A 21,042-nucleotide genomic window follows, 5' to 3' on the forward strand; every position below is an offset into this window, starting at 1 on the left:
ATTTTTCGTTTTTCAAGTGGTAATGCTTGGTCATGGCTATGCAGGACGTCATAATAAAGTATTCAGGGGGTTTGCACTATATGTTAATAATCCTGAATAAAGCAACCACTGCAGACTGATAGAAGTGGTTTGTGTTGTCAACTCAAGTCCAAGAATGGTACTCCCAGTGATATCATGATTTTCAAAAATGATAAACACCTCCCGGGAAAGTTAAAAAAAAAAAGTAATCTAACTTTGATTTTTACATAGTAGGTGCTAGTAGTTGTAGTCTTGGAAAATTAAAAGTGTAAAACATGTTTTACAAAAATATGTACAATAGAGTTAGTTTCTAAGCTCACTTAATTATACTTTTTTCATTTATATGAATGTCCAGGAAGGCATATGAATGACAAGCAGGATATGGAAGGGTTGTTTTTTTGTTTTTTGGGGTTTTTTTATTTTTTTTTTGTCTTGACAGGTGCAGGATCAGTCCTGGACATCCAGCAGTTGTAGCTCCCAGAGCAGCCCCTAGTGACTATAATAAACAAAAATGTACCCATGCATTTCCAAAATACTACTATCACCTTTGTTTAAAACTGTTTAGTTCCTTCAACATTTTATCTTTATATTCTGGTGCTTCCATCTTTAAAAAAAAAAAAAAACAGAGGGGAATGGGATATGAATATGTCCAGATAAATAAATCCTGATATAGCCATTTCTAACCTCTCTTTGATACAAGGAAAAGAAATCTTTCAAAATAATCTAACTTTTCTTTCTTAGATGATTTTAAAGTCTATTATCATAGCACTGTGGTTTCTGAAATATTATATGAACCTTCCATGAGTGTCTGTTCTGTGGCTGACATTTCCTTTAATTAGAGTAACTCCAGTTTCCATTTTTCTAAAATATTTTTATGAGTAATTTAGAAAAGTCAAATACTTAATTTTAGACTAATAGGATATTATTTAGATTATATAAGATCCAGTTATATATTTGTATCTAGATGAATTAGGTACAGTGGATCTACTGCTTTTAGAACAGTGGATCCTCACTTTTTTGCAGCTGAGGACCATATGAAATTCTCCTTTAACTTGTGGGTACTTTTTCCAGAAAAATGCACGTATACCATATGCCCAAAAATATGTATGGAATTCCAAAGGGCTCACAGACCTATTGAAGCCTAGACCACAATGAATCTCAAGTTAAGAACTCCTGGAGTACAGCAGTTCCCTCATGTGGATGTTGGTTATTAGCTGATTTCACAAGGGAGTAATTTGGTGTTTTCATCACATTTATTAAAACAATAGTCATCTTCAAATAGGGTTTTCAATGTTCTTGATGCATGTTCATTTTTCAGTCACATTCCTCATAACCTTAGTATCGTATGCTTACCATGTATTCATAGTGCAGTTCTCCACAACTCATAATGTTTGTTGTTCTCGTTATTTCTTACATTGTTTTTGATCCTTTGAAATAGCCAGTTTAGTACTGGAAAATGTTCTTTTGGTACTTTGACATTTTAGAGCTGTTTGACTCGTCACTGAACTATATATATAGTGTTTGCCAGTTTGATGTGTCTCTCTTGAAACAGTAGACTATATTCAATTCTTAAAGTCTTGCCTAATCTCATTTATGAGCACAGAATGTGTCATACTTGTGAATAGTATGTTGGTATAATCATTTGCTTGGCCATCTCCTCATGAGATTATCTTTGAAAACTCTCTTCTCTGTCTATTAATCCTTTCAGATGTCTTGTAATGTTTTAAGAATTTTTAAGGTAGTTGTATTTGGAACCAGTGATCACTGCTTTTGTCTTTAGTAGATACAGACCCATATATTTGCAGTTTATAATAACTTCAAAACCTTTGTATTGACCTAAAATGCATGGTAGTGAATAAGCAGATTCATAAGTTCTGTGTTCAGTATACTTCTGACTTATCTGAGAAATATACACTGAATAAAAAAATTGCCATACATATTCAGCAGATTGGTTCTAAGATATGGCAGCTCAGTGTTTGAGTTCTCCACCGTGGCAGCCTACAGGTTTATGACCAGTAAAGCTTGTTTGAGCTTGTCATAGTAATATTCAAATGTGTTGGCAGGTTCCATCCAGTTTTCAAGCAAGTAGATGTACTAGTTCAATATGGCTACGATCTCATCATTCAGGAGACGAGTTTCACTCGTATTTTCTTGTATTTATACTGCAGGGTAGGTAATTTTAAAGATAGCAATCAAGAGGTGGTATCTCTAGTGCCTGTTCCTGTTTCGTGGCTTCATTGTGGCTTGGGCTGTCAGTAATCACTGGCCTTTTGAACCTCCGTAGGCTAGAAGAGTAATGCCTCTTAACAGCCTCCATTGTGATGCTGCCTTGGATTGTATATGAAGGGCAGTGATGAGTTTTAAACTAGAAAGAGATCATTTTAAGGAAACACATCAGAATCACAATAAAGCCTTCTTAATTAAAAGTGAAAGGGACTTCTGATCAAGATGGCAGAATAGACAGCCCCCAGTTTCACTCACCCACAAATCAACCAATTTACAGCTATAAAAAGGCAATGACAGCCAAGCTGGGACCACTAGAGCTGAGTGGAAGAGGAAGGGAGACCTACAGAGTGCATGAAGGCAGGATAAGCCACAATGAGAGAGAGAGAAAACTACTCTGACCGTTTTGTTTCAAGCCCCGGCTGCTTCCCAGCCGGAGCTGCTGAGCACATGGAGCAGGAGCTGGCAGAAGCTGCAGCTGTGCCCTTCAGATGAAGTTGCTTGGAGGCGGCAGGGGAGAAGAGGTCCTTAGTGGCCCCCAGGCCAGCAAGACCACTAACAGGGTTCCTGTGGACCCACATAGGAGGGAGGAGCCACAACAACTGAAAAAAAGGAGCCACTCAGAGGCTGGTGAGTCATCACAAGGGACCAGAGCATGGCCCGTCCCATGGGAGGTGTTTGGAGCATGAGTGGTAGCCAGGGGAAAACTGAGGCAAAAAGCAAGGAGAGCTGATCTGCCCTCCAGTCAGCATAGGACCACTCAGAGGAGACTGGTCAGGAATGTAGAATTGAATGGGGTGCAGATGATGAAAGGACTTAGGCCCAGACCAGAGTTTCTACACAACCCGGGTGCACCGGATTTCACTAGACCTGCAAGTTCCTACAAAGTCAACCATTAAAACCCGAGCTGCACAAAAAGCCTTCCCTAGGGAACCAGCAACAAAGCAGCAATTTAGCTCAACCACAGAGCTCAAGTACTAGTCCCCACAGGAAGTTCCCCCATTTTAGAAGTAAGCAAAGGACAACAAATTAGTTCCAGCATAGAGTTTAAGTGGTGGGAACAGTGAATAACCCAACACAGAACTGAAAGAAAAATCAGAGTACCCAGAACCAGAGACAAAGTTTGATATTAACTAGTAAAGGTCTCATTTCACCAAAGAACACCTACAACACCTAGAAGGACCGGAAGTCCCCTGAGCTACCAAGCCAGAAAGGGACAAGAGCCAGTGACCTCAGCCATGCCCTCCTGACACCTGCAACCAGTCATGAGGGTGGGGGCCTCAGGCCTCAGCCACACACCCCTGACACCCAGAACCAGCCCAGTGACAACCACCAAGCCACTGCAGGAAAGGCCCCGTGTTCCTGCACTGGGGTGGTTGGGGGCGAGGGCTTTTTTCACACACCCCTGACATCTGCACCCAGCCCGGCAATGACCAAGCCACCACTGGAAGCCCCCTGGTCTCCCCTGTGGGAATGAGGGCGGTGCCACAGGCCTCAATTCTGCTCCTCCTTCTTCTTTCTTCTTCCAGCACATGTCCTTCCCGTTTCCCTCTCCCCCTCCCTCCCAGCTGCTCTGCAACAACATCATAGAATGTAAGAAAATAATATTAATTTTAAAAATGAGATAAATTTTTATAAATAAACTTTATGTAACAAAAAAAGTGAAAGGGATGATGGACAGAAAATTCAAATTATGTGATTTCAAATAATCTGTTAATTTGGTCAAAAGATTAATAGAGCATCATGCCTATTCTAAATATTTGAATTAGATTGTTAGTATACCCTGTAATAGTCAAGAAGACACCCTGGTGTTATGATAAAAGCACTGGATTAAAAATCATCTGTGTATTTGTGGGCCTGGCTGTGTGACTTTTGGCAAGTTATTTGACCTCTTTGAACCATCTCGTTTTTCTTATTCATAATATGGGACCACAGAATTCTCCTGTCTACTTCCCTGAGGCGTTGTGGAAGTTAAGTAGTAATATGTGAAAAGACACTTGGAAATGCATAAAGTGCTATCCGTACTTGAAGTATTCTTAAAACTATGCTTATGTATAATTCAGCCCTTTGGGATCGGTAAGCAGTACGCAACTCAAAACTGGAAAGGAAAAAAGACCAATTGCCATGAAGCAATTTACTGTCACTTCACGTTCAAGAGAATTCACAAATGCTTACCTTCCATGGATTTTGGGTGAAGATCTATGGAAGGTGATTGGAAACCATCAAATTTGCATTTGTTTTTGTTTTGTTTTCTTTTGATGATTACTGCCTACTTAGAAGTTTGATTCCTGAAGCAGGAACAGGATGAGCAGCTCAGAGTACTGGAGGTGGTGGAGGATTAGTTGAAGAGAAATGTGGGTATATTCATCGTCAGCATTTACGCAAAGGAATAATAACTTGGAGGAAGCCGAGGACAAGCTTGGTCAGACCAGCCCAGACCACTGCTGGCTAAGAAGAATGGCAGCCAGACTTACTGAGCTCATGCTGCGTGCCAGGGACATTGCATTCAGTGCCTTGCATTCACTCGTTCATTTTATCCTCACAGTACTCTCTGAAGTGGATGGGTACTGTTGTTTTCCCCATTTTCCAGTTGAAAAAATCTGAGACTTAGAGGGACTTGCCCAAGATCTGACAAACATGCTCTTAACTGCTCAACTTTGACTATTCTTTGCACTCCCATTCCATGTACTAGAGAGAGCATTATTTCATGTGGCCTGAATTTGGTCTCCCAAGTATGTATTCCTGTTGAATAGACTTCTTTCTCCTAAGTTTATTTTATTTATTTATTTTCTGGCGGATGGCCGGTACAGGGATCCGAACCCTTGACCTTGGTGTTATCTGCACCATGCTCTAACCATGTGAGCCAACTGGCCAGCCCAGCCCTTTCTCCTAAGCTTATTAAATGATGCTCTGTTTAATAATGTGGAATGAATGAGTTTATCTAGTTCCACGTTTCCCTCTGTGTAAATTGACCATTGAGGTTTCAGTCCAGAAATACAACCTGTGGCCTGCAATGGCTATCATCCTAGCTCCCTAGCCCCAATTCCTGTACTCTGTTACAGTTTGACTTTAATGTCAGACGTGGTTTCTTTTAGGATCTCATTTTTGTTATTTTATTTGTTTGTACATACACAAGCACTTACATACATGTGTACATAGAATAAATGCTAGAGTCATAAGCCAAAACGTGAATCTACATAATGTTTATTTCTGTTTGGGAATGTGCTTATTTTTTTCATTTGCTTATTGTATCTTCTACATATACTATTTTTAAATATTTAGAAAAATATTTTTTAAAGAGAGAGAAATGTGTAGTTGATTTCTTCAGAAGCAGCATGATTGATTTTCTATGGTATCTGACATGTGATACTAGATATGGTAGGGTGGAGTTTTAAGTGAAAGAAAAGTTATAATATCTTGAATGTTTGTAGTTTAGCTTGACAATGTGAAAGGCAAAAAGTTTTTTCAATTAAAAGCATATTATTATGCTTTTAATTGAGAAGTATTACTTATTATTAAGTAATATTATTAAGAAAATATTTACTTAATATTATTAAGTAAAATGATAAAAAATAAAATGTGAAGTATCAAAGCAGGACAGAGTAGAGAGGTAATGTTAGGGTGAAGGCTATGAGGTCAGGTCAAACATGAAAATAAGAGAAAACATCCTAGAGTTTATGTTCGAGTTTTCGTGCAGAAACATTCTCCTCACAGCTTCATTTATTTCACAAATATTTATTGAGTATCTCCTACTTTCAGGCATGTGCTGGGTTTTGGAAATACAATGGTAAATAAGGCATACTCCCTAACCTTCTTAGCATTTGCATTTGAATAGTACTTTTATTTGTTTTCATCTGAAAAGAAGCAATTTAAATAAGAAGTACCTACGCAGGAGGGTATAGCTAGTTTGGGGGGCAAGCCTGTGAATCTAATATGCAGTATTCAAGACTTCTCCAGATTATGTGTCATTTTCACATCCTTCAAATGATGGTGATAATACTGACCTGTTAAACTATAGGTCTATTGTGAAGGTTAATATAATATATAATATAATGCTGTAAAGATTGTATAATCTGTTGTAAAGATTAATAAGAAAGTTAACATATTCTCTTCATTACTAGTTTTACTTCCAGTGATCACTAGGTAAATGTGAAGTTAAAACTATGTCCTTTTAATAATTTATGTATGGCAAAGTCTAGTAGATAGTGGCCACTTTTATTCTTTAAATGCCATGCCTTGTTATATAAACTTCTTCAACATCCCTGAATTTAGGCATGGTCCAGACAGATCAGGATATGGAATGGCCGCTAAGAAATCAATAGTAGATCACCTCAGACAGCCAAGGTCAGTTCTCCTGAGGGCTGTCTTTTTTTCCTGAACACAATACACTTACTGATTTCAGCAACTGCCTTTTCTTTGAGTTGGGATTTGCTATTATGAAAATAACACTTAGTTGTAACCACTTAAAGCAACTGGTCTCTTTTTTTTTTTTTTTTTTTAAAGATGACCGGTAAGGGGATCTTAACCCTTGATTTGGTGTTGTCAGCACCACGCTCAGCCAGTGAGCGAACCGGCCATCCATATATGGGATCCGAACCCGGGGCCTTGGTGTTCTCAGCACCACACTCTCCCGAGTGAGCCACGGGCCGGCCCAAAGCAACTGGTCTCTTAATTAGAACAATAACCCGTAAGACTTCAGCCTTTAAATATGAGTATGAGTACAGCAAAAGCTCACATGTCTTTTTGAGCTTCAGTTTGTATAATTTTGCTCCAGCTCTCACTTCACTGTATGAATTAAGAAGGTCATCTCTATAGCATTAAGTCACCTGCTGTAAAAATCTGTAGTAGAATATAATATTATTCTATACTATTATCTGATTAAAAGATAGTAAAGAAAAATCTCACATTTAGACAACTTTCTTCCTCTCAAGAACTGTTAACCAAACAGGAATCTAAGTTTCCATTCTTTTCTAGACTTTTAGTGTCAAAATATTTCCTCTGGCAAAAATGCTCAAAAACTTTTTGAAGTGTCACCTGCAAAAGGATTTGTTAATTAAATTATTTAGTGTGTTTTTTTACAATACTCTGCTTTATCTGGGAGGTATATTAGCATCAATAATTATCATGGCCCATAAATTACTATTTCCAACACCCTCAAATTGTTAGTATTGAAAACTATATAAGGTACTTTTTAGGGTTCTTTGGATTATAGTTTAAAAACTGGGGAGTGATATCTGCTGGCTTGTCAGCAGAGGGTAGTAATTCAGCAGCCATGATGTTTTGTATGTGGGGTCCCATCAGACTGCTACATATAATTCTTGCCCATGGATTCTGTGCAGACATACATAGTGACCGACTATGGATTCCTTTCTCTTGAGAAGTTAGTTGTTTGCTGGAAATTAAGCTTTTGTTGTTGTTGTTAACTGAAACATAATTGATTATACATATTTGTAGGATAGAGTTGACTATCAATATTTGTGTACAATATGTGATGATCAAATCAGGATAATTAGTATATTCATTATTACAAAATGTAATCATTCTTTGTGTCCATTTACCAAGGAAATTGAGCTTTTGAATTTTGTAAGGTTCTTTCTCCTCCTCATTTGAAAAATATTTAAACGATGTTGCCCAACGGGCTCACAGAGAAACAGCGTGACTGACTTTCGGGAAATTAGTAAGCAGTAGGGTTATTTTTAGCTTTTACTCCTTGCAAACACTTCCTTTTGTTTTTTAGATGATGATGTTGATCTGCTCATTTATTTATTTCTGCTCTGTGCTCTCTCCCCCACTACAACATGGCTTTTGGATAGAATAGGCCCTCTCTTCTTTACTCTGCATGACATAACTGTGTTGATTCGTATTTTATTCAATTTTAACTCTAACTCATGAGTTACTCATTTGTTCATGTTTTTTCTGAGTACTGACACTGTTCCTCCACACACACACTTTTTTGTTCTTATTTGGGGTGATTTTCCCCCTTATCTGCAAATACTGACTTTGAAAAATCTTCACATAAGCAGGATATACAAATTTTATATATTTGTCAATATATAGTGGTAGCTGATGGTGTGATTTTGCCTTTATTTGCTCTGTTAGTATCTGTTTAACACTCATAATCCTTAGAAAATTATGCAGTTAGTATTGCAGAATCCCAAATTCAGGATAAATGGTTACAAAGGCTAACCTTTATACCTCAGCCTGATGTCTAATCTTTGAAAAATCTATCAGTATATTAAGGGAGTCAAATTTCTAAGGAAGCACAGTGAAATCTCACTTTAACTCTTCATATAAAGGGACATTTGATGTAAGACTTTTCTATTTTATATCCCTTCCAAGAGGACTTAGTCATTTTGTAATATCATAATTTAACCCTTTTTTTCATTTTTCAATGAGATAGAGAGGCACTATAGCATTTGTGGTTAAGATTATGGGTTATGGAGACAAACTGCTTGGTTTCAAATCCTAGTTCTTCCACTAATCTCTGTATACCTCAATTTCCTTATCTGGAAAGTGGAGCTAATAGTACTTCATACAATTGTTTTGGGATTTAAACCAGATAATCCATGTAAAAAGCCCAGCATAATGCCTGACATGGTAAAGTCTCTATGCATTATAATTATTGCAGAAGATTGTTTGATCCATAATGTAGGATATAATCTTACAATATTATATATCAGAATGAGGTAAAATATACCCTTGCCTCTTCCTTTACAAGAATTTTTTGGGGGGATGTCCTCAACAGGGGTGGCCTAATTCCAGTGCCTCGTGAATTTAGTTTCCCTTGGCCCTTCAGTATTTGCAGCTCTTCATATCTCAAATCAGCACAATTATAATGTGAAGTCAAGCAAAACATTTTTGTTTTTGTTTTTGTTTTCTCTGCATGAAGAGAAGAAGGCAGAATGTGAGGTGGCGTTGACATCTGTGCCTCTGCCCTGGGCCAAAGCAGAACGGTTGTTTGCTGCTGATTTGGCATCCCATCTGCTGCCTTTTCCATGGTTAAGTCTCTCTTCCCTTTCCCCTCCACTCAGAGCCCCAGGGATGAAGTCAGGGAGAGAAGGTTGGAATGTAAAGCATCTGAAAAGGAAAACAGGACAGAGGTTCAGGGAAACACAACAGAGTAATGACCCCCATTCTGCAGATGACCCATCTGGTAAAGGCTAAGTTTTCCCTGCCAATGGCAATTTTACAGGTGTTCTGTGGACAGCATAAAGATTTAAAAAATACTAGCCTGTTCCACTGAATCTCCATCATCTTTCTGCTCAAGAGCTTTTCTGACATCTGACCCAATAATTTACTAAACTCTTTTAAACTTTTTTTTTTTTTTTTTTTTTTTTACTTTTAGACCAGGCTCTCAGAATAAGTTTTTTATTTTTGCCAGGGGTGCTTTAATTTTTGAATAGATCCATTGTTTTTCTTTTTCTGTAGCATTTAACTCAGCCCACTTGCCCACTAATTTACAGACCTAACTCCCACTGAAGTGGCTTCTTATTTTAAGGTAACATCTTTTACCCAATGAGAGTACAACTCAGGCTTTCTACAACTCAGTTATCTCAGAATCACTTATTTAAAATTTAAAACAAGACATCATACACTCAAAGGGTATCAGTTTGTAATGTTGTAATTTAACTCTTTAATTGATTTTTATTAAAATTTAAGTAGTTAGGTTAGCTCAGGTGATTAGAGCATGGTACTGATAACACGAAGATCTGGGGTTCGATCCCTGTACTGGCCAGCTGCCACAAAAAACTTAAAAATTAAAAATTAAAAAAATAAAATAAAATTTGAGTTGTTAAGCAATAAAGTGACACATGCCCTGGAAAGGTATGTATAGAATAAACAGAACTAAGCAATTGAAAGGAAAAGCTAGGGAGAAATTGCTTGTTTCATGGATCTCCTTGTTTTTAATGGAAAATTCTTTAAAAACATTTTTACTTTCGAAGCTTAAAGCTTGATTTTACCTTAAACTGATTTTTTTTTTTCAGTTATGATTTCCTGATGATTGTTCCAAGTTTATCTATAATTCAAAGGAATGAAATATTACTTTAATATAGAGTATTTGGGGGTTATTTTTCATGCTTCTTGGCTTCTGTATTTTATTTTCACTTAAGTTTGAGGTTATTCTAACTCTTCATTCAAAGAGGCAGTTGACTCTGATTCTGCCTTCAGAAGTTTTGGTGAGTCTTAATTATAATTCATCACATATATAGTTTCCACTGAGTGCTTTAAAAAAAAAACCTCTGTTTGCTTTCTAGACTGATTTTGCACGATTTAGCGGAACAAATGTGGAAACTGACTTTGTAGAAGTACCATCACAAATGCTTGAAAATTGGGTGTGGGACACTGATTCCCTCCGAAGATTATCAAAACATTATAAAGATGGAAGCCCTATTGCAGATAATCTGCTTGAAAAACTTGTTGCTTCTAGACTGGTCAACACAGGTATGACTTGTAATTTTAGAAAAGGAAGAACTGCTGGCATCTTCTTCTTTAGAACTTATTTTCCCTTTTATAATAATGGTACTCCAAGAGTGCTAATATGAGGATAGAAGAATACTATATTGGAATAGGGCACCCTGGGATTATGTCTAAGAAAAAAAAACACATCTTTTAAATCTTAAGTAGAATGAGATGTCTTGCTCCCATTTTGTGATACTACTGGAATCAGTTTTTGAAGTCTGTGGTTTTATGGTTTAAGAATACATGGTTCTAGGGCCGGCCCGTGGCTCACTTGGGAGAGTGCAGTGCTGATAACACCAAGGCGACGGGTTCGGATCCTATATAGGGATGGCCAGTTCGCTCACTGGCTGAGCGTGGTACTGACAACACCAAGCCAAGGGTTAAGATCCCCTTACCGGTCAAAAAAAAAAAAAGAATACATGGTTCTCTCTTCTCCAAAACATGTTCAAACGTTCTTTTGTTATTAGGTCTTCTGACCCTACGTCAGATTGTTTTGAGCAAAGTTGATCAGTCTCTCCATACCAGTACATCGCTGGATGCTGCAAGTGAATATGCCAAATATTGCACAGAAATTTTAGGTGTTGCAGCTACTCCAGGTACGTAAACAATATGACTTGAGTTGACTTTTCCTGTGAAGCACAGGGCATACTCCTAGCACTGCAGTGGGGGGGGGATTACCTAATTTGTTTCTGATTTCTGTAATCAGGCCAAGACTTTCAGATAAGCATACCATGTCCTTAAGAGTTATGCTGTCCAAATGTGCTTGAAGGAAAGGTGGCTCCAGATTCACAGCATTTTAGTGTAATTAGGCATGAGCAATTGGCCTCCGCCCCAGAGCTGAGACAGCCATTCACGTTTGGCAGCACCCTCCCTAGATGCACCGTGACTTTGCTATGATTTTCAGTAAGAAATTGGCAGAAGGAGCATTTTTAGAGAGAAGCCCCAACTTCTACCTTGTTTCTGATTCTGAGGTCAGTTAAAGCATTTGACTAGCAGTTTCTAACCTGAGATTTATGGGATTCATTAGAGAGAATATATTTATATGCATATATTTTAAGGCAACATATAGTTGGTAAGGTGAATTTTTTTCACCAAGGAAATTAGTATTAAAATGAATCATCTCCATTTGTAAAGACAGTAAAGATAAGAATGGTCAGTTGAGTCAGTCTAGGCTCCTCACATCTTTGGTGATCTGTTTATAGTAAACTGTAGAGCAATTTTGTGCCTCAAGCCACTATGAAAAAATCCTTTCTAACTTAACAAATATATACATAAATAAATAAAATAGAGCAGCCCTACAAGCAGATGGCATTGGTAAAGCCTTTATCACTTTCCAAGAGTTCTTTTCAGTAATTATCAACCTAAAATAGGTGCCATTCTGAGACCTTTTAGATATGAAGAGGTATGGCAAAGAGTAGGGTTAGTAATTAGAGTATTTTAAGACACATTGGAGCCTAAGGAAGAAGAAAGGACTGGCTTCAGTTCTAAACACTGAGCTGGCTAATGGGTGTAGACAAAGCCTCTGAAACTATTGTTAGGCATTCCAGAGCTTAGAGCCGAAACCAGCTTTGATGTTGAGACATTGATAGGAGAGAAGTTTGTAAACATCTTGGCCAAGGGCACACGTAAACCCAGAGAGAACTAAAGGTGAGATCCTATCATTCACTCTCCTCCCACAGCTGGGCTCCCCAGAGGGAAACTTTAGCTGGCTGATAACCTGATAATTAACATTTGCCATCACATTGATTGAAATGTATCTTTTTTTAAAGGCACAAATATGCCAGCTACCTTTGGACATTTGGCAGGGGGATATGATGGCCAATATTATGGATATCTTTGGAGTGAAGTATTTTCCATGGACATGTTTTACAGCTGTTTTAAAAAAGAAGGGATAATGAATCCAGAGGTACTGTATTTTTTTCCTCCTTTTGTTAATTTTGTAGTTGCTCCCTTCCCTTTAACTAGATTTATTTATTACACCTAGATTTTAGAATAAGAGGTTGGTGACTGCTTTTAACTTTAAGGTCTCACATCTTCTCAAATAATCATACATCATTAAATTGCAGGGTACAAGTGATTAACCCTAATTCTATAGGTTTTTTTTAAAACCGACTGCATTTTCTTGCCTATTAACATTATAATATACTGCATAATTACAAATTCAAAGCTTTGTTTATGCATTTGAGAATTTATAGCTGCTAGTTTTGACATGTGCCATACAACATTTTAGTTTTATAGGAGGTTGGGAAAGAAAGGTAAACTCCTTCCTGATTTAAATGTCTTCCTGGGGGGCCGTCCTGTGGCTCACTTGGGAGAGCGTGGTGCTGACAACACCAAGTCCAGGGTTAAGATCCCCTTACCGGTCATCTTTTTAAAAAAAAGAAAAAATGTCTCCTTATGTTTTCCTATTATCTACACACTTTCTTTGAACGTTTTCTGTGGGAGGCACTCTTTTTCCGTGGCTGGCATATACATAGTTTGCAACCTAACCACCTTTAAGTAATTTAAGCTGCTTTATTAACCTGAGCCATTCCTTTCCCTGTACAGTGAATTGACTGCCAAGTGGCTACCACACAAACCTTCCTGAGTTACAGCACCCGTCTCCGCTCTCATTGGATTCAGCTGTCAGATTATTTCTAAGGCTGATGCATTTTCCGGTGTGTTTTTAAATTCTGTTTGATTCAGAAATTAGAAGAGCAAATTATCAAAATCAGGCTCCCCATGCTTCTTTCAGCCAACTGCTTTGTTCCCCAAAACATTTTGTTTCTGGATTGCATAGTGCCTTACACATATGTATTGAAATATGTTGATGTAATTTAGAATGCCATTGCCTCTGCACTTTCCCCCTAAAAAAACACCGCCAGGGTACCCACACTCTATATACTTGCTATTCTTCCCAAGCACTCTGTCTTCCAGCCCACCCCACCCCACCCCATCTGCTAGATCCCTTTAAGCCTCCTTCCTTACCTGGCCAATGCATTGCAAAGATCAACTGCTGATTGTTCTCACAGATATCCCGACTCCGGTGGACTTTCAGCCGGGACCCTCAGGACTGAGAGTGTTCTGGGGAAGACTGTATGACTCCTTTAACATGCCCCACTATGAAGTCATGCTCTCCACTGAACTAGATGTCCAGTCTTACTCTGTAGTTCTACTCTATTCCCCTTATCAGTTTCCTCCAAGTCCCCACCACCTCTTCCCTCTGTCAGCAGACGATCTCTTCTCTTTATCAACGAAATTAAGACCATTGAGAGTGAGGACCTTCATCTTTCCTTCTCTATAGTGCAGTACATAACTTCTTTCTCCTGTCAGAGAGGAGAGGTCTCTTAACTCCAGCCTTACCAGTTTGCCATCTTGGAAAGCAGATTGCTGCCGACTCTGATCCTAGTCAGTGCTAATACTCTGTTGTGCTTTTCACAGCCTGATTTCTCCATGTAAGAAACAGTCTTTGCAAACCTCTGTTTCCTGGCCTTTGCCCCCACCAGCTGAACTGAAAGTTACCCTGCCTCCAGAGTTACTACTGATGAATGGATGACCCAGTTGCCAGCTCCAAAGGCCCTCATCCACCTTTTTTTTTTTTTTCTTTTCTTTTCTTTTTAACTGCCTAGTATTTCTGGGGACACCTTTTTCCTTACTCCCTGCTTCTTGTTATTCCTCTCTTTGCTCACAGCCCTTAGCTTAGCAGTCCACCTTCTTCCTTCCTTCCCAGTACTCCCTGTGAGTCAGACAAGTTTATGTGTGCCCTTGGGTCTTTCCACCTTCACAAATGTGTTCATTCTATTTCTTCCACCTAAAATGTATGCCTTCCTCATCTGTGCCTCTCAAAAATCCCACCATCCCTAAAGTCCTCACTCAGATAACCACTCATTTATAAAATCTTCCAGGTCATCCAAACCAAAAGTGATCTTTTCATCCTCCAACATAAGAGTGGACTTGGGCATGAGGAAGGGCTTCAAAAAGCTGTTTCTTATGTCTGGAAGGTTTAATGTAACCACTGCATAAAGTGGAAAACATCATTTTATTAAATATGTTATCCCATAGAATGCAAATTTTTATTTTAAAGTGTGTTTAGAAAAAAGCACATCAAAATGTTGTCAGTGGTTATCTTTAGAACATAAATTTCATCTGATTATTAAATTTTTTTGTACTTTTTATGGAACTTTTGCTTTAGTTTTTTTTTGTGGTTTTTTTTTTTTTTTTTTTTTTTTTTTTGGTGGCTGGCCAGTAAGGGGATCCAAATCCTTTACTTTGGTTATAATACCATATACTAGCCAACTGAGCTAACCAGCCAGCCCTTATTTTTAAATAGTACATGGATTATTTTATAAATCGGTGTTTTAAAGTGACAAGATGTCTAGATATATACAGGTACAGTTACATCTTACTGGCACTTGCTGGTTGGTGAGACTTCCTGGCGTAAGCATGCACTGCCTCTCTCAGGTAGGCCTCCCTTGTTGACTCTCTGGCTTCCACTCATATGACCACATCCACACTGCCCTCTGCCCTTACCTCTTTTCCAGCTGGCAAGGTAGCCGCCAAATAATTGATCCCAGTGGATCCCAAGCAACTTGCAAGTCCAGCAGAAAAAATCCCTGCCATTATCCTCCTCTGTACTTCTTATTTGCAAACTTCACAGCTTGGCAGACAGCCATGCTACTCTTAATTTAGATAAAGGGGCTGGGTTGAACTTGGAGAAAGCAAGATCCCAACAAACTTGGAATTGTTTCCTCATGATGTTAAAAACAGTTTTCATGGCTGGCCGGTTAACTCAGTTGGGTAGAGCATGGTGCTGATGACACCAGGGTCCAGGGTTCAATCCCTGTACTGGCCAGCTGCCAAAAAAAACCCCACAAAAAACAGTTTTCAGTTTTACCAAAATTCTAGATTCAACAGTGCTATATTTTATTAGACATCTTACACAATGAAGCAGGCTTTAATTCCCCCCCCCTTTTGATTTCCTCTTGCTTTTCTAGCAAATGCTCTGGAGTATCATGTCATTTCTCATTTCCCTGTTCTCACAGCAAATAGTGGACCTGGCTTCAAAAGCCAACAAAAATCTGTTTGCACCCTACCCTCACACTCCTTGCTGCAGTGACAAATACTAAAACCAGCTTTTTTTTTTTTTAAAGATGACCGGTAAGGGGATCTTAACCCTTGACTTGGTGTTGTCAGCACCATGCTCACCCAGTGAGCTAACCAGCCATCCCTATATGGGATCCGAACCCGTGGCCTTGGCGTTATCAGCACCGCACTCTCCCGAGTGAGCCACAGGCCGGCCCTAAAACCAGCTTTTTAAATAGCCATTTTATTCCCTCCTACAGTGTATTGTTTGTTTTCATTGGATTTTGGTTTTGGTTTTGGTTTTTACAAATATTTGCTCTAAAATAACACCTGACTTACAAAATTTAAATACCTACTTACTAAAAATTAATACAGACTTTGGGGCAACAATCTTGTTCTACAAAAAGCTTAAATAGTTATTACAACTATGTTGTGATGACTAGAAAAATAAATAACATTCTTTTTTTTTTTTCCTTTTTTTGTTTGCTGGCCAGTATAGAAATTGAACCCTGCACCTTGGTGTTATCAGCACCATGCTTTAACCAACTGAGCTAACAGAGCAGCCACACATTCTTGAGACCAGTAAACCATATACTACTTATTTTGTGCCATAATCAGAGCCTTGTTATTAGCCAACGCTGAAGAAGATGGTATTACCTTGGGTTGTTTCAGATTCCGTGCATTTGCTTTAATCTTACATGTCAGTGGGTGGTTACTTTGCCAGGTATGTAAACAGGATAAAAATAGGAATTTTTATGGTATAAAGTAATATTCAATTTGGTCTGAAGTCCTGGGTGTCAGAGCAATCAATATGTGTTTGATCATTTTGAGAAGGTAGTGGGATGTCCCTTAAAGGAGTCAGTGTCTGCTATTGTGAGTCCTCAAGCACTAGAGAGGCTGGGGGCTGAGAGATAGTATACTGGTGACACTATTGGTCATGCAGTACAGAAGAATGTCTCCAGGCCTTCTCTCTGTAACCTCTTGACATCTTGCAAAGCCCAGGGTCTGCTCTAAGAACCATCTCAGAACTTAGCAAGCAGAGTTGTAGTAAGTGTGTTGCTCGCTGAGAAAACAATACTAGGAAAGGTCAAATACAAACCTGCAGCCTTCTGAATACCAAATGGTAACAGTAGAATGATCTGTGGTGCACTTGTTTTCATTTTGTTTTGAGGACCTCTATCAAAATATTAGAATTGGCCGCTTACCTATAATAGCCTAAAAGTTTGCTACCTCTGGTTTTATCTGTAGTTTTTTATATTATGTACAGTAAACAGACATCACATTTTAACTGCTTAATTAGTTTGTCAAGTATTACCTAAAGCCTTTGTTTTTAGTAGAACATGGAGAAGTTATCTCATGATCACACATAGCTTTTTTCTTAAAAAAAACTATGGAAGGGAACTGTTTGGGATTAACACTTTTTCCAGCAAGTTCTAGAAGCTCTTTAAGGGTATCTTTAAGTTCACTGAATGTAATTTCAAAATCCAGCAGCTAATTATATGGTTGAAAGAATGGGGGCATTTTAACTAGGGCCATTTCTTTTTATAAGGCAACTTCATTATGGGAAAATTTCCTAAGAGGTAATAGACATTGTGGATTCAAAGGCTATTATATTGTTAAGCCAAAATTATCACCCTCTTCTTTTGCATTTAGAGAATTTGCTAAGCTTTGTTTCTTCCATCAGCGAAGGAGAAATTCAACTAAGTGTCACTTCTGAAAGGAATACCAAGAAAATCAAGAGAGTTAAATGTAACTGTGTGTTAGTCTGTAATGCCATAAGGAACTAGCCAGTTCTTACATGCAGTGATATGAAGAATCATGGTTAAACATGAAAAAGAATTGCCTGACAGAGGGTCTGTAATATAAAGCCAAGTATTCCAGTGCTCTTCAAACAGAATCCGAGGCCCAGTTCTTGCTATCATATGTTATAAGGGAGAATATGGAATTTCCTCTCCTGAGGTCCTTACAAATGGATTCAATTCTCTTCTTTCCTTTAGCTCTCCTGATCTACCACCCGACAGCTGATTTTTCTTATGCCTCAACCTTTTCAAACAGCCTTAGGTTTTACCTGATTTAAGGGACAAAGGAAGGAAATGGAATTGATGTCCAACCTGCTTCTTGAATATTTACAAGGCCAGACTGTCTAAGTCATGAATCCCAAGCAGCTGGAAGCAGTTTTTCTTCCTTTGCTTTGTGTTCTTACAGCCCTTCTCTGTGTTTCTCTTAGAGCCCCAATAATCTGCCGTGTTAAGTGTCTATTTCTTTATCTCCCCTTCTAGATCATAAGACTCTCGTAAAAGGAACTCTTTTATTCAGCTTTGTGTTCCCTCCTGTTTAAATTCAATCGTTATTTTATACATGTGTGCCTCCTTGGACCTAAATGGTGGTTTCCCCGTTTGCTTCTACTCATCTACGCACCCCCCACCCCAATACATAGTACTGCTCGGTACTTTTTCTTCTCCTGATCTCCTCCCTCTGCATAAATAAAGGTTTATGCTTCTAGCCTCACAAACTGGAACTCTGCGTAAGGTTTCCAGAAGGCCTCTTCTAATCAGACAACAAATCCGACTACTATTCTGTTTTCAGCTCCCTTTTTACTAGCAGCAATCTTTCATTCTCTTCCTCCTCCTTTGTTGTTGTCAGAGGTATTCTGTTTTTCCCACCCACGATCTCTCCACCCTCATAGAAAACAAAGGGTGTGCTGTTGGGAGGGAATGATGGGCTGTGGAAGGAAAGGTTTTAAAGTCCAGTTTTGAAGCAGACTGGCAAGCTTGTTAGGGGCCTGATCATCAGCACCTGTCCTTGGCTGGGTGCTGTCTGGCCTGATGCCTGTTACTCGGTGTAGGAAGGAGACAACGCCAGCTTTGCGCCCCAGAATCAATCAGGATGGGAAGGAGAAAGGGAGGGTTGAAAGGCAGTGCGAGCTTGTATGTGCTGCCTCAGAGATGCCAGAGATCGCAGGAGACAGTCTGTTTCCCGTTTATGTACTTTTATTGCTGACAGATGATGGGCGTCCTTCATTGGGGTAATTGTGATTGCTATTAACATATTACATCAAAGTTTCATGTTCTTGGATAAAATATGTCTCTCCTACTTAATATTCCTGCTGATTATATATTCTCTTTCTACCTAATAGTAGAAATAAAGTCTCCTTGCTCTTCTCTCGCTTTATTAGGAGAAAGAACTAATTTGAAGGAAATGTCAAACCAGGAATACATTTGTTCCCCCGAACTGTATATGAGTAACTGAACTTGGGGACAATTTGAGAGGAAGGGAAATGAAAGGAGGGATAAGACTTATTGAATACTACCATATACCAAGCATTATACTAGGGAGTGAGCAACATACCAAAATCATCTTCTCTAATTGCCCAGAAACTGAATGAGGTAGGCATATTTCCATTTTACAGACAAGGAAACCAAAGACCCAAGGTCACATAGCTGAGGATCAAGCCAAGATTTAAGCCTCGTCCTAACTCCAGAGCTCCTGATCTTACTTTAGAAACCACCAGTTATCTGACTTGCATAATTCCCAAAGTATACATGCCAGTCTTCCAGGATCAAAAATCACAGAGGTGACTGGCACAGATTTTCCTTCGTAGGAGAGCTAATAAGAGTTCTTAATATATGCACACCCTTCTGAAGGATGTTTGTAACATGAGAAGTTTTAACACTTATCTTAGAGCTTCTCTTCCTGCTTTCCTCACAGTAAAAGTTTCTTTATTGTAAAAAAAAAAAAAAGCTCCACCTGTGTCTCCCAGAGAACCTGGTACCTTCCTAAAACACAAAAATTCACTTAATTATTTTTTTTTCCTTAAGAAAAACAAGATCTTGTTTCCAAAACGACTCTTGAACTCTTCTCAAAACTTCATTGCAAAGGAAATGACACTATTAAAAGACCATTGCTCTGTAATTCAGGAAATTGAATCAACTTGTTTGGAGCTATAAGCAGAGGAAGACTTGAGGTGTACTGAGCCACATAGTATGAGACTAAACAGTATCCTGCTCTAAAATGACTTTACCATTCAGAAGAATCATGAGCTGTCTCTTTACAACACCATGTTGCTCCTCAAATGATTGCTTTTCTCCACTTCCTAAAATTACAGTTCTCTGTATAAAGTGAGAATATTTTGTCAGAAATTAGCATTTTGGGTGATTTTTAAAACTTTTATTTAGATTTTCATTGATGTTCCTGTAATATTTGTGGAATGAATGTCTTTTTAATAAATAAAAGATACACAATACACAGATCTTGAGCATTTAGAATTTCTGCAGATAAATGTTCATTATTGAGGTTGGGTGATGAGTACCTGAGGGTTCATTATACTGTTGTCTCTACTGTAGGGTATACATGTTAAGTTTTCTATAGTAAAATTTTTTAAATATTTTTAATTCTGCAGATAAATTAAACTCACATTTTAAAAGTTCTTCCTATGCCACTGCACCCAGACAGCACAATCTTAACTTGCTTCACTCACCAATTTAAAACTGGTCAAATTTAAGTACATTGGGCAATGAAAGAAAAAGGAGGTAAATTGTGGTTGGAATTAAGAGTTCTAATATGCTCCTTCTTGAATAACGTTTATAACAAGAATAGCCATCATTCACATTTTAGGTTCCAGATTGCTATTGTTAACAGTAATGAACTGCTGCAGACCAAGTAAGAAATGACACGTCATTTTTTTTCTAAAGCAAATTGAATCTACCTCCAAGCCGTCAACACAAGTTTTCAGGAAGTACAATATCAGTGATTACCGGCCCTCTCTTTTTAAGAAAATGTATCCAAAACTTGTGAATAAGGCAACAAGATTGCTGTGTGCCTTCTCAAATGTCATGCTAGAACACTTTGTAACTTCTTAAGATCCTCTTGTGCTCTAGGCCCCAGCCCTGTCCAATATGGTAGCCACATGCGGCCATTGAGCACTTGCAGTGAGGCTAGTACCACTAGAGAACTGAACTGAGATGTGTCAAATGTAAAAAGCACCTGGGACTTCGAGGACGTGCAACAAAAAAATAAATCTCCATAATTTGTAAACTGATGCATGTTAAGATGATAATATTGTAGATACAGGGGTTTAAATAAAATTTTATTAAAATTAATTCCATCTATTTTTTTAAAAACCTTTTTAATGTGGTTAGTAGAAAATTTTAAGTTATATATGTGTCTCGTATTTCTATTGGACAGTGACACTATAGAGTTTATGAGAAGGTAACTTTTTTGACTAATTATTTACTCCTGATTAGGGTCCAGAATGTGAAGTTAGATGTTTACCTGTAGATA

At 38.3% G+C, this 21,042-nt stretch overlaps 1 protein-coding gene across 1 annotated transcript in view; it reads left to right on the forward strand.

The window, feature by feature from the left end:
- NLN (neurolysin) overlaps positions 1-21,042 on the forward strand; it is a 106,451-nt gene that overhangs the window by 75,887 nt on the left and 9,522 nt on the right. The window contains exons 10-12 of the mRNA XM_063086787.1: positions 10,497-10,683; positions 11,169-11,297; positions 12,471-12,607. Of these exons, the coding sequence (XP_062942857.1) occupies positions 10,497-10,683; positions 11,169-11,297; positions 12,471-12,607 (453 nt within the window). The remainder of the gene's footprint in view (positions 1-10,496; positions 10,684-11,168; positions 11,298-12,470; positions 12,608-21,042) is intronic.

Source organism: Cynocephalus volans, chromosome 2, assembly GCF_027409185.1.
Source record: "Cynocephalus volans isolate mCynVol1 chromosome 2, mCynVol1.pri, whole genome shotgun sequence".
In the NCBI taxonomy this organism is placed as follows: domain Eukaryota; kingdom Metazoa; phylum Chordata; class Mammalia; order Dermoptera; family Cynocephalidae; genus Cynocephalus; species Cynocephalus volans.